The following is a 13,000-nucleotide window of genomic DNA, read 5'->3' on the forward strand; positions in this document are numbered from 1 at the left end:
GATGACCACATCTCAAGCTTCCACGGTTTCCCAGGAAACTACTCCAACAGAAGCAACAAGTGCAACGTCAAGCACCTTGGAAAGTACATCTGCGACAGAGGAAAGTACAACAGAGGTAACTACTAGCCCCACCTCTAACCAGACGGAGATGACCACATCTCAAGCTTCCACAGTTTCTGAGGAAACTACTCCAACAGAAGCAACAAGTGCAACGTCAAGCACCTTGGAAAGTACATCTGCGACAGAGGAAAGTACAACAGAGGTAACTACTAGCCCCACCTCTAACCAGACGGAGATGACCACATCTCAAGCTTCCACAGTTTCCGAGGAAACTACTTCAACAGAAGCAACAAGTGCAACGTCAAGCACCTTGGAAAGTACATCTGCGACAGAGGAAAGTACAACAGAGGTAACTACTAGCCCAACCTCTAACCAGACGGAGATGACCACATCTCAAGCTTCAACAGTTTCCGAGGAAACTACTTCAACAGAAGCAACAAGTGCAACGCCAGGCACCTTGGAAAGTACATCTCCGACAGAGGAAAGTACAACAGAGGTAACTACTAGCCCCACCTCTAACCAGACGGAGATGACCACATCTCAAGCTTCCACAGTTTCCCAGGAAACTACTCCAACAGAAGCAACAAGTGCAACGTCAAGCACCTTGGAAAGTACATCTGCGACAGAGGAAAGTACAACAGAGGTAACTACTAGCCCCACCTCTAACCAGACGGAGATGACCACATCTCAAGCTTCCACAGTTTCCCAGGAAACTACTTCAACAGAAGCAACAAGTGCAACGTCAAGCACCTTGGAAAGTACATCTGCGACAGAGGAAAGTACAACAGAGGTAACTACTAGCCCAACCTCTAACCAGACGGAGATGACCACATCTCAAGCTTCCACAGTTTCCGAGGAAACTACTTCAACAGAAGCAACAAGTGGAACGTCAAGCACCTTGGAAAGTACATCTGCGACAGAGGAAAGTACAACAGAGGTAACTACTAGCCCAACCTCTAACCAGACGGAGATGACCACATCTCAAGCTTCCACAGTTTCCCAGGAAACGGTTTCAACAGAAGCAACAAGTGCAACGTCAAGCACCTTGGAAAGTACATCTGCGACAGAGGAAAGTACAACAGAGGTAACTACTAGTCCCACCTCTAACCAGACGGAGATGACCACATCTCAAGCTTCCACAGTTTCCCAGGAATTTACTTCAACAGAAGCAACAAGTGCAACGTCAAGCACCTTGGAAAGTTCATCTGCGACAGAGGAAAGTACAACAGAGGTAACTACTAGCCCCACCTCTACACAGACGTGGTCAACCACATCTCAAGCTTCCACAGTTTCCCAGGAAACTACTTCAACAGAAGCAACAACTGCAACGTCAAGCACCTTGGAAAGTACATCTGCGACAGAGGAAAGTACAACAGAGGTAACTACTAGCCCAACCTCTAACCAGACGGATGTAACCACATCTCAAGCTTCCACAGTTTCCCTGGAAACTACTTCAACAGAAGCAACAAGTGCAACGTCAAGCACCTTGGAAAGTACATCTGCGACAGAGGAAAGTACAACAGAGGTAACTACTAGCACCACCTCTACCCAGACGGAGGTAACCACATCTCAAGCTTCCACAGTTTCCGAGGAAACTACTTCAACAGAAGCAACAAGTGCAACGTCAAGCACCTTGGAAAGTACATCTGCGATAGAGGAAAGTACAACAGAGGTAACTACTAGCCCCACCTCTAACCAGACGGAGATGACCACATCTCAAGCTTCCACAATTTCCCAGGAATCTACTTCAACAGAAGCAACAAGTGCAACGTCAAGCACCTTGGAAAGTACATCTGCGACAGAGGAAAGTACAACAGAGATAACTACTAGCCCCACCTCTAACCAGACGGAGATGACCACATCTCAAGCTTCCACGGTTTCCCAGGAAACTACTTCAACAGAAGCAACAAGTGCAACGTCAAGCACCTTGGAAAGTACATCTGCGACAGAGGAAAGTACAACAGAGGTAACTACTAGCCCCACCTCTAACCAGACGGAGGTAACCACATCTCAAGCTTCCACAGTTTCCCAGGAAACTACTCCAACAGAAGCAACAAGTGGAACGTCAAGCACCTTGGAAAGTACATCTGCGACAGAGGAAAGTACAACAGAGGTAACTACTAGCCCCACCTCTAACCAGACGGAGATGACCACATCTCAAGCTTCGACAGTTTCTGAGGAAACTACTCCAACAGAAGCAACAAGTGGAACATCAAGCACCTTGGAAAGTACATCTGCAACAGAGGAAAGTACAACAGAGGTAACTACTAGCCCCACCTCTAACCAGACGGAGATGACCACATCTCAAGCTTCCACAGTTTCCGAGGAAACTACTTCAACAGAAGCAACAAGTGCAACGTCAAGCACCTTGGAAAGTACATCTGCGACAGAGGAAAGTACAACACAGGTAACTACTAGCCCCACCTCTAACCAGACGGAGGTAACCACATCTCAAGCTTCCACAGTTTCCGAGGAAACTACTCCAACAGAAGCAACAAGTGCAACGTCAAGCACCTTGGAAAGTACATCTGCGACAGAGGAAAGTACAACAGAGGTAACTACTAGCCCCATCTCTACCCAGACGGAGGTAACCACATCTCAAGCTTCCACCGTTTCCGAGGAAACTACTTCAACAGAAGCAACAAGTGCAACGTCAAGCACCTTGGAAAGTACATCTGCGACAGAGGAAAGTACAACAGAGGTAATTACTAGCCCCACCTCTAACCAGACGGAGATGACGACATCTCAAGCTTCCACAGTTTCCAAAGAACCTACTCCAACAGAAGCAACAAGTGCAACGTCAAGCACCTTGGAAAGTACATCTGCGACAGAGGAAAGTACAACAGAGGTAACTACTAGCACCACCTCTACCCAGACGGAGGTAACCACATCTCAAGCTTCCACAGTTTCCCAGGAAACTACTTCAACAGAAGCTACAAGTGCAACGTCAAGCACCTTGGAAAGTACATCTGCGATAGAGGAAAGTACAACAGAGGTAACTACTAGCCCCACCTCTAACCAGACGGAGATGACCACATCTCAAGCTTCCACAGTTTCCCAGGAATCTACTTCAACAGAAGCAACAAGTGCAACGTCAAGCACCTTGGAAAGTACATCTGCGACAGAGGAAAGTACAACAGAGATAACTACTAGCCCCACCTCTACCCAGACGGAGATGACCACATCTCAAGCTTCCACGGTTTCCCAGGAAACTACTTCAACAGAAGCAACAAGTGCAACGTCAAGCACCTTGGAAAGTACATCTGCGACAGAGGAAAGTACAACAGAGGTAACTACTAGCCCCACCTCTAACCAGACGGAGATGACCACATCTCAAGCTTCAACAGTTTCCGAGGAAACTACTTCAACAGAAGCAACAAGTGCAACGCCAGGCACCTTGGAAAGTACATCTCCGACAGAGGAAAGTACAACAGAGGTAACTACTAGCCCCACCTCTAACCAGACGGAGATGACCACATCTCAAGCTTCCACAGTTTCCCAGGAAACTACTCCAACAGAAGCAACAAGTGCAACGTCAAGCACCTTGGAAAGTACATCTGCGACAGAGGAAAGTACAACAGAGGTAACTACTAGCCCCACCTCTAACCAGACGGAGATGACCACATCTCAAGCTTCCACAGTTTCCCAGGAAACTACTTCAACAGAAGCAACAAGTGCAACGTCAAGCACCTTGGAAAGTACATCTGCGACAGAGGAAAGTACAACAGAGGTAACTACTAGCCCCACCTCTAACCAGACGGAGGTAACCACATCTCAAGCTTCAACAGTTTCCCAGGAAACTACTCCAACAGAAGCAACAAGTGGAACGTTAAGCACCTTGGAAAGTACATCTGCGACAGAGAAAAGTACAACAGAGGTAACTACTAGCCCCACCTCTAACCAGACGGAGATGACCACATCTAAAGCTTCCACAATTTCTGAGGAAACTACTACAACAGAAGCAACAAGTGCAACGTCAAGCACCTTGGAAAGTACATCTGCGACAGAGGAAAGTACAACAGAGGTAACTACTAGCCCCACCTCTAACCAGACGGAGATGACCACATCTCAAGCTTCCACAGTTTCCAAGGAAACTACTTCAACAGAAGCAACAAGTGCAACGTCAAGCACCTTGGAAAGTACATCTGCGACAGAGGAAAGTACAACAGAGGTAACTACTAGCCCCACCTCTAACCAGACGGAGGTAACCACCTCTCAAGCTTCCACAGTTTCCGAGGAAACTACTCAAACAGAAGCAACAAGTGGAACGTCAAGCACCTTGGAAAGTACATCTGCGACAGAGGAAAGTACAACAGAGGTAACTACTAGCCCCACCTCTAACCAGACGGAGATGACCACATCTCAAGCTTCCACAGTTTCCCAGGAATTTACTTCAACAGAAGCAACAAGTGCAACGTCAAGCACCTTGGAAAGTACATCTGCGACAGAGGAAAGTACAACAGAGATAACTACTAGCCCCACCTCTAACCAGACGGAGGTAACCACATCTCAAGCTTCCACAGTTTCCAAGGAAACTACTCCAACAGAAGCAACAAGTGCAACGTCAAGCACCTTGGAAAGTACATCTGCGACAGAGGAAAGTACAACAGAGGTAACTACTAGCCCCACCTCTAACCAGACGGAGGTAACCACATCTCAAGCTTCCACAGTTTCCGAGGAAACTACTCCAACAGAAGCAACAAGTGGAACGTCAAGCACCTTGGAAAGTACATCTGCGACAGAGGAAAGTACAACAGAGGTAACTACTAGCCCAACCTCTAACCAGACGGAGATGACCACATCTCAAGCTTCCACAGTTTCCCAAGAATTTACTTCAACAGAAGCAACAAGTGCAACGTCAAGCACCTTGGAAAGTTCATCTGCGACAGAGGAAAGTACAACAGAGGCAACTACTAGCCCCACTTCTAACCAGACGGATGTAACCACATCTCAAGCTTCCACAGTTTCCCAGGAAACTACTTCAACAGAAGCAACAAGTGCAACGTCAAGCACCTTGGAAAGTACATCTGCGACAGAGGAAAGTACAACAGAGGTAACTACTAGCACCACCTCTACCCAGACGGAGGCAACCACATCTCAAGCTTCCACAGTTTCCGAGGAAACTACTTCAACAGAAGCAACAAGTGCAACGTCAAGCACCATGGAAAGTACATCTGCGATAGAGGAAAGTACAACAGAGGTAACTACCAGCCCAACCTCTAACCAGACGGAGATGACCACATCTCAAGCTTCCACAGTTTCCCAGGAATCTACTTCAACAGAAGCAACAAGTGCAACGTCAAGCACCTTGGAAAGTACATCTGCGACAGAGGAAAGTACAACAGAGATAACTACTAGCCCCACCTCTAACCAGACGGAGATGACCACATCTCAAGCTTCCACGGTTTCCCAGGAAACTACTTCAACAGAAGCAACAAGTGCAACGTCAAGCACCTTGGAAAGTACATCTGCGACAGAGGAAAGTACAACAGAGGTAACTACTAGCCCCACCTCTAACCAGACGGAGATGACCACATCTCAAGCTTCCACAGTTTCCCAGGAAACTACTTCAACAGAAGCAACAAGTGCAACGTCAAGCACCTTGGAAAGTACATCTGCGACAGAGGAAAGTACAACAGAGGTAACTACTAGCCCCACCTCTAACCAGACGGAGATGACCACATCTCAAGCTTCCACAGTTTCTGAGGAAACTACTCCAACAGAAGCAACAAGTGGAACGTCAAGCACCTTGGAAAGTACATCTGCGACAGAGGAAAGTACAACAGAGGTAACTACTAGCCCCACCTCTAACCAGACGGAGATGACCACATCTCAAGCTTCCACAGTTTCCGAGGAAACTACTTCAACAGAAGCAACAAGTGCAACGTCAAGCACCTTGGAAAGTACATCTGCGACAGAGGAAAGTACAACAGAGGTAACTACTAGCCCCACCTCTAACCAGACGGAGATGACCACATCTCAAGCTTCAACAGTTTCCAAAGAACCTACTCCAACAGAAGCAACAAGTGCAACGTCAAGCACCTTGGAAAGTACATCTGCGACAGAGGAAAGTACAACAGAGGTAACTACTAGCCCCATCTCTACCCAGACGGAGGTAACCACATCTCAAGCTTCCACAGTTTCCGAGGAAACTACTTCAACAGAAGCAGCAAGTGCAACGTCAAGCACCTTGGAAAGTACATCTGCGACAGAGGAAAGTACAACAGAGGTAACTACTAGCCCCACCTCTAACCAGACGGAGATGACCACATCTCAAGCTTCAACAGTTTCCAAAGAACCTACTCCAACAGAAGCAACAAGTGCAACGTCAAGCACCTTGGAAAGTACATCTGCGACAGAGGAAAGTACAACAGAGGTAACTACTAGCCCCATCTCTACCCAGACGGAGGTAACCACATCTCAAGCTTCCACCGTTTCCGAGGAAACTACTTCAACAGAAGCAACAAGTGCAACGTCAAGCAACTTGGAAAGTACATCTGCGACAGAGGAAATTACAACAGAGGTAACTACTAGCCCCACCTCTAACCAGACGGAGATGACCACATCTCAAGCTTCCACAGTTTCCCAGGAAACTACTTCAACAGAAGCAACAATTGCAACGTCAAGCACCTTGGAAAGTACATCTGCGACAGAGGAAAGTACAACAGAGGTAACTACTAGCCCAACCTCTAACCAGACGGAGATGACCACATCTCAAGCTTCAACAGTTTCCGAGGAAACTACTTCAACAGAAGCAACAAGTGCAACGCCAGGCACCTTGGAAAGTACATCTCCGACAGAGGAAAGTACAGCAGAGGTAACTACTAGCCCCACCTCTAACCAGACGGAGATGACCACATCTCAAGCTTCCACAGTTTCCCAGGAAACTACTCCAACAGAAGCAACAAGTGCAACGTCAAGCACCTTGGAAAGTACATCTGCGACAGAGGAAAGTATAACAGAGGTAACTACTAGCCCCACCTCTAACCAGACGGAGATGACCACATCTCAAGCTTCCACAGTTTCCCAGGAATCTACTTCAACAGAAGCAACAAGTGCAACGTCAAGCACCTTGGAAAGTACATCTGCGACAGAGGAAAGTACAACAGAGGTAACTACTAGCCCCACCTCTAACCAGACGGAGGTAACCACATCTCAAGCTTCCACAGTTTCCGAGGAAACTACTTCAACAGAAGCAACAAGTGGAACGTCAAGCACCTTGGAAAGTACATCTGCGACAGAGGAAAGTACAACAGAGGTAACTACTAGCCCAACCTCTAACCAGACGGAGATGACCACATCTCAAGCTTCCACAATTTCCCAGGAATTTACTTCAACAGAAGCAACAAGTGCAACGTCAAGCACCTTGGAAAGTACATCTGCGACAGAGGAAAGTACAACAGAGGTAACTACTAGCCCCACCTCTACACAGACGGGGTCAACCACATCTCAAGCTTCCACAGTTTCCCAGGAAACTACTTCAACAGAAGCAACAAGTGCAACGTCAAGCACCTTGGAAAGTACATCTGCGACAGAGGAAAGTACAACAGAGGTAACTACTAGCCCCACCTCTAACCAGACGGATGTAACCACATCTCAAGCTTCCACAGTTTCCCTGGAAACTACTTCAACAGAAGCAACAAGTGCAACGTCAAGCACCTTGGAAAGTACATCTGCGACAGAGGAAAGTACAACAGAGGTAACTACTAGCACCACCTCTACCCAGACGGAGGTAACCACATCTCAAGCTTCCACAGTTTCCGAGGAAACTACTTCAACAGAAGCAACAAGTGCAACGTCAAGCACCTTGGAAAGTACATCTGCGACAGAGGAAAGTACAACAGAGGTAACTACTAGCCCCACCTCTAACCAGACGGAGATGACCACATCTCAAGCTTCCACAGTTTCCCAGGAAACTACTTCAACAGAAGCAACAAGTGCAATGTCAAGCACCTTGGAAAGTACATCTGCGACAGAGGAAAGTACAACAGAGGTAACTACTAGCCCCACCTCTAACCAGACGGAGGTAACCACATCTCAAGCTTCCACAGTTTCCCAGGAAACTACTCCAACAGAAGCAACAAGCGCAACGTCAAGCACCTTGGAAAGTACATCTGCGACAGAGGAAAGTACAACAGAGGTAACTACTAGCCCCACCTCTAACCAGACGGAGATGACCACATCTCAAGCTTCCACAGTTTCCCAGGAATCTACTTCAACAGAAGCAACAAGTGCAACGTCAAGCGCCTTGGAAAGTACATCTGCGACAGAGGAAAGTACAACAGAGGTAACTACTAGCCCCACCTCTAACCAGACGGAGATGACCACATCTCAAGCTTCCACAGTTTCTGAGGAAACTACTCCAACAGAAGCAACAAGTGGAACGTCAAGCACCTTGGAAAGTACATCTGCGACAGAGGAAAGTACAACAGAGGTAACTACTAGCCCCACCTCTAACCAGACGGAGATGACCACATCTCAAGCTTCCACAGTTTCCGAGGAAACTACTTCAACAGAAGCAACAAGTGCAACGTCAAGCACCTTGGAAAGTACATCTGCGACAGAGGAAAGTACAACAGAGGTAACTACTAGCCTCACCTCTAACCAGACGGAGATGACCACATCTCAAGCTTCCACAGTTTCCGAGGAAACTACTTCAACAGAAGCAACAAGTGCAACGTCAAGCACCTTGGAAAGTACATCTGCGACAGAGGAAAGTACAACAGAGATAACTACTAGCCCCACCTCTAACCAGACGGAGGTAACCACCTCTCAAGCTTCCACGGTTTCCCAGGAAACTACTTCAACAGAAGCAACAAGTGCAACGTCAAGCACCTTGGAAAGTACATCTGCGACAGAGGAAAGTACAACAGAGGTAACTACTAGCCCCACCTCTAACCAGACGGAGGTAACCACATCTCAAGCTTCCACAGTTTCCGAGGAAACTACTCCAACAGAAGCAACAAGTGGAACGTCAAGCACCTTGGAAAGTACATCTGCGACAGAGGAAAGTACAACAGAGGTAACTACTAGCCCCACCTCTAACCAGACGGAGATGACCACATCTCAAGCTTCCACAGTTTCTGAGGAAACTACTCCAACAGAAGCAACAAGTGGAACGTTAAGCACCTTGGAAAGTACATCTGCGACAGAGGAAAGTACAACAGAGGTAACTACTAGCCCCACCTCTAACCAGACGGAGATGACCACATCTCAAGCTTCCACAGTTTCTGAGGAAACTACTTCAACAGAAGCAACAAGTGCAACGTCAAGCACCTTGGAAAGTACATCTGCGACAGAGGAAAGTACAACAGAGGTAACTACTAGCCCAACCTCTAACCAGACGGAGATGACCACATCTCAAGCTTCAACAGTTTCCAAAGAACCTACTCCAACAGAAGCAACAAGTGCAACGTCAAGCACCTTGGAAAGTACATCTGCGACAGAGGAAAGTACAACAGAGGTAACTACTAACCCAATCTCTACCCAGACGGAGGTAACCACATCTCAAGCTTCCACCGTTTCCCAGGAAACTACTTCAACAGAAGCAACAAGTGCAACGTCAAGCACCTTGGAAAGTACATCTGCGACAGAGGAAAGTACAACAGAGGTAACTACTAGCCCCACCTCTAACCAGACGGAGATGACCACATCTCAAGCTTCCACCGTTTCCGAGGAAACTACTTCAACAGAAGCAACAAGTGCAACGTCAAGCAACTTGGAAAGTACATCTGCGACAGAGGAAAGTACAACAGAGGTAACTACTAGCCCCACCTCTAACCAGACGGAGATGACCACATCTCAAGCTTCCACAGTTTCCCAGGAATCTACTTCAACAGAAGCAACAAGTGCAACGTCAAGCACCTTGGAAAGTACATCTGCGACAGAGGAAAGTACAACAGAGGTAACTACTAGCCCAACCTCTAACCAGACGGAGATGACCACATCTCAAGCTTCAACAGTTTCCGAGGAAACTACTTCAACAGAAGCAACAAGTGCAACGCCAGGCACCTTGGAAAGTACATCTCCGACAGAGGAAAGTACAGCAGAGGTAACTACTAGCCCCACCTCTAACCAGACGGAGATGACCACATCTCAAGCTTCCACAGTTTCCCAGGAATCTACTTCAACAGAAGCAACAAGTGCAACGTCAAGCACCTTGGAAAGTACATCTGCGACAGAGGAAAGTACAACAGAGGTAACTACTAGCCCCACCTCTAACCAGACGGAGATGACCACATCTCAAGCTTCCACAGTTTCCCAGGAAACTACTTCAACAGAAGCAACAAGTGCAACGTCAAGCACCTTGGAAAGTACATCTGCGACAGAGGAAAGTACAACAGAGGTAACTACTAGCCCCACCTCTAACCAGACGGAGGTAACCACATCTCAAGCTTCCACAGTTTCCCAGGAAACTACTCCAACAGAAGCAACAAGTGGAACGTCAAGCACCTTGGAAAGTACATCTGCGACAGAGAAAAGTACAACAGAGGTAACTACTAGCCCCACCTCTAACCAGACGGAGATGACCACATCTAAAGCTTCCACAATTTCTGAGGAAACTACTTCAACAGAAGCAACAAGTGCAACGTCAAGCACCTTGGAAAGTACATCTGCGACAGAGGAAAGTACAACAGAGGTAACTACTAGCCCCACCTCTAACCAGACGGAGATGACCACATCTCAAGCTTCCACAGTTTCCGAGGAAACTACTTCAACAGAAGCAACAAGTGCAACGTCAAGCACCTTGGAAAGTACATCTGCGACAGAGGAAAGTACAACAGAGGTAACTACTAGCCCCACCTCTAACCAGACGGAGATGACCACATCTCAAGCTTCCACAGTTTCCGAGGAAACTACTCCAACAGAAGCAACAAGTGGAACGTCAAGCACCTTGGAAAGTACATCTGCGACAGAGGAAAGTACAACAGAGGTAACTACTAGCCCAACCTCTAACCAGACGGAGATGACCACATCTCAAGCTTCCACAGTTTCCCAGGAAACTACTTCAACAGAAGCAACAAGTGCAACGTCAAGCACCTTGGAAAGTACATCTGCAACAGAGGAAAGTACAACAGAAGTAACTTCTAGCCCCACCTCTAACCAGACGGAGGTAACCACATCTCAAGCTTCCACAGTTTCCCAGGAAACTACTTCAACAGAAACAACAAGTGCAACGTCAAGCACCTTGGAAAGTACATTTGTATCGTCAATAACAACAGAAGTAGCTTCCGCAGAAGTAACAACGATCAAAACGCCCAGTACTTCTTCTACTAGTGTTCCAACAACAGAATCATCTGAAGCGACAGTGACAGGCGCTACTAGTGTTCCAACAACAGAATCATCTGAAGCAACAGTGACAGGCGCTACTAGTGTTCCAACAACAGAATCATCTGAAGCAACAGTGACAGTCGCTACCAGTGTTCCAACAACAGAATCATCTGAAGCGACAGTGACAGGCGCTACTAGTGTTCCAACAACAGAATCATCTGAAGCGACAGTGACAGGCGCTACCAGTATTCCAACTACAGAATCATCTGAAGCGACAGTGACAGGCGCTACCAGTATTCAAACTACAGAATCATCTGAAGCGACAGTGACAGGCGCTACTAGTGTTCCAACAACAGAATCATCTGAAGCGACAGTGACAGTCGCTACCAGTGTTCCAACTACAGAATCATCTGAAGTGACAGTGACACAACCTACTAGTGTTCCAACTACAGAATCATCTGAAGCGACTGTGACAGGGCCTACTGGTGTTCCAACAACAGAATCATCTGAAGGGACAGTGACAGGACCTACAAGCCTTCCAACTACAGAATCATCTGAAGCGACAGTGACAGGCGCTACTAGTGTTCCAACTACAGAATCATCTGAAGCGACAGTGACAGGCGCTACTAGCGTTCCAACTACAGAATCATCTACGGAATCATCAGCCACGACAAAGACAGGGCCTACATCTCCTATTTATCCTGGATCAACTCTTTCCCACATAATTACATCTGGTCGCTCCACAACCGCTTCTTCGCAGACCACAGGTAAAACATCGATTACCTCCTCAACTTCAATATCAAGACCAACATCTCAATCAACCAGTACATTATCACCAACGACATCGCCTCCAAAATCAACATTGGCAACATCTACAGCCAGCAGCATAACCCCTGGCGTATCCACAGATTCAGCAACCCCTTCGTCCTCTGTCCAACCAACCACATTTTCCACAACATTAAGCCAAACTGCGACTAAATTCACCAGCTCAAGCAGTGCTGTGACAACTGCAACACCAACACACTCCACAACATCCCCATCGTCAAGGACAACAGTTACAAGCACAAAGACAACGCCAACAATCACAAGGACGCCTACATCAACTGGAAAGACCACAAGTTCAGTCTCTAGTCCAGGCCCCAGTGTATCTTACACATCCCCACCCTCTCTATCCCCCACGTGGACCACGGTTCCAGGAACGCTCAACGCAACATCTGCCACGACAGTAACTGCAGTGACATCTAATATGTCAACCTCACCAGCCACAACCTCAACCGGCGTCACCACGGCGCTCCAGACAACAAATACAACAACTGCTTTGGTAAGCGTAACTAATTGAATAGTATACTTTATACCTATGTGGTAAAGTTCAAATATAAATTTGAATTTTTAGATACTCCATTGCAAAGCTTAACACAACTGATATTTTACTTTGCATTGGTATGTTTAAAGTTAAAATGATAATTATAAGTTTAGGTTTATACCCTTTGTAAAGCTGAAAAGACTAATTGATCTGACCTTGTGTAAGGCTAATTTGACAATTTATTAACAAAACCTTTCCAATAGAATAATGCTCAAAGTTCATGCACTATTTTATAACGACTTTTTGTAAATATTTATCTCGTTTAAGTAAAAACGTATTGACTAACTGATTATTGGAATCCAAATT

General features: G+C 46.8%; 1 protein-coding gene across 1 annotated transcript in view; it reads left to right on the forward strand.

The window, feature by feature from the left end:
• The window catches only part of LOC139475554 (streptococcal hemagglutinin-like), a 36,428-nt gene extending 23,966 nt beyond the window's left edge, over positions 1-12,462 (forward strand). The window contains exons 21-32 of the mRNA XM_071258745.1: positions 1,799-1,868; positions 2,256-2,320; positions 2,789-2,908; positions 3,818-3,937; positions 4,902-5,228; positions 6,023-6,142; positions 6,317-6,436; positions 7,385-7,465; positions 9,141-9,229; positions 9,404-9,614; positions 11,076-11,944; positions 12,319-12,462. Of these exons, the coding sequence (XP_071114846.1) occupies positions 1,799-1,868; positions 2,256-2,320; positions 2,789-2,908; positions 3,818-3,937; positions 4,902-5,228; positions 6,023-6,142; positions 6,317-6,436; positions 7,385-7,465; positions 9,141-9,229; positions 9,404-9,614; positions 11,076-11,944; positions 12,319-12,462 (2,336 nt within the window). The remainder of the gene's footprint in view (positions 1-1,798; positions 1,869-2,255; positions 2,321-2,788; positions 2,909-3,817; positions 3,938-4,901; positions 5,229-6,022; positions 6,143-6,316; positions 6,437-7,384; positions 7,466-9,140; positions 9,230-9,403; positions 9,615-11,075; positions 11,945-12,318) is intronic.
• The last annotated feature ends 538 nt before the right edge of the window (positions 12,463-13,000 follow it).

The sequence above is a fragment of the Haliotis cracherodii genome, unplaced genomic scaffold (genome assembly GCF_022045235.1).
Source record: "Haliotis cracherodii isolate W230 unplaced genomic scaffold, xgHalCrac1.p SCAF_3, whole genome shotgun sequence".
NCBI classification, from domain to species: domain Eukaryota; kingdom Metazoa; phylum Mollusca; class Gastropoda; order Lepetellida; family Haliotidae; genus Haliotis; species Haliotis cracherodii.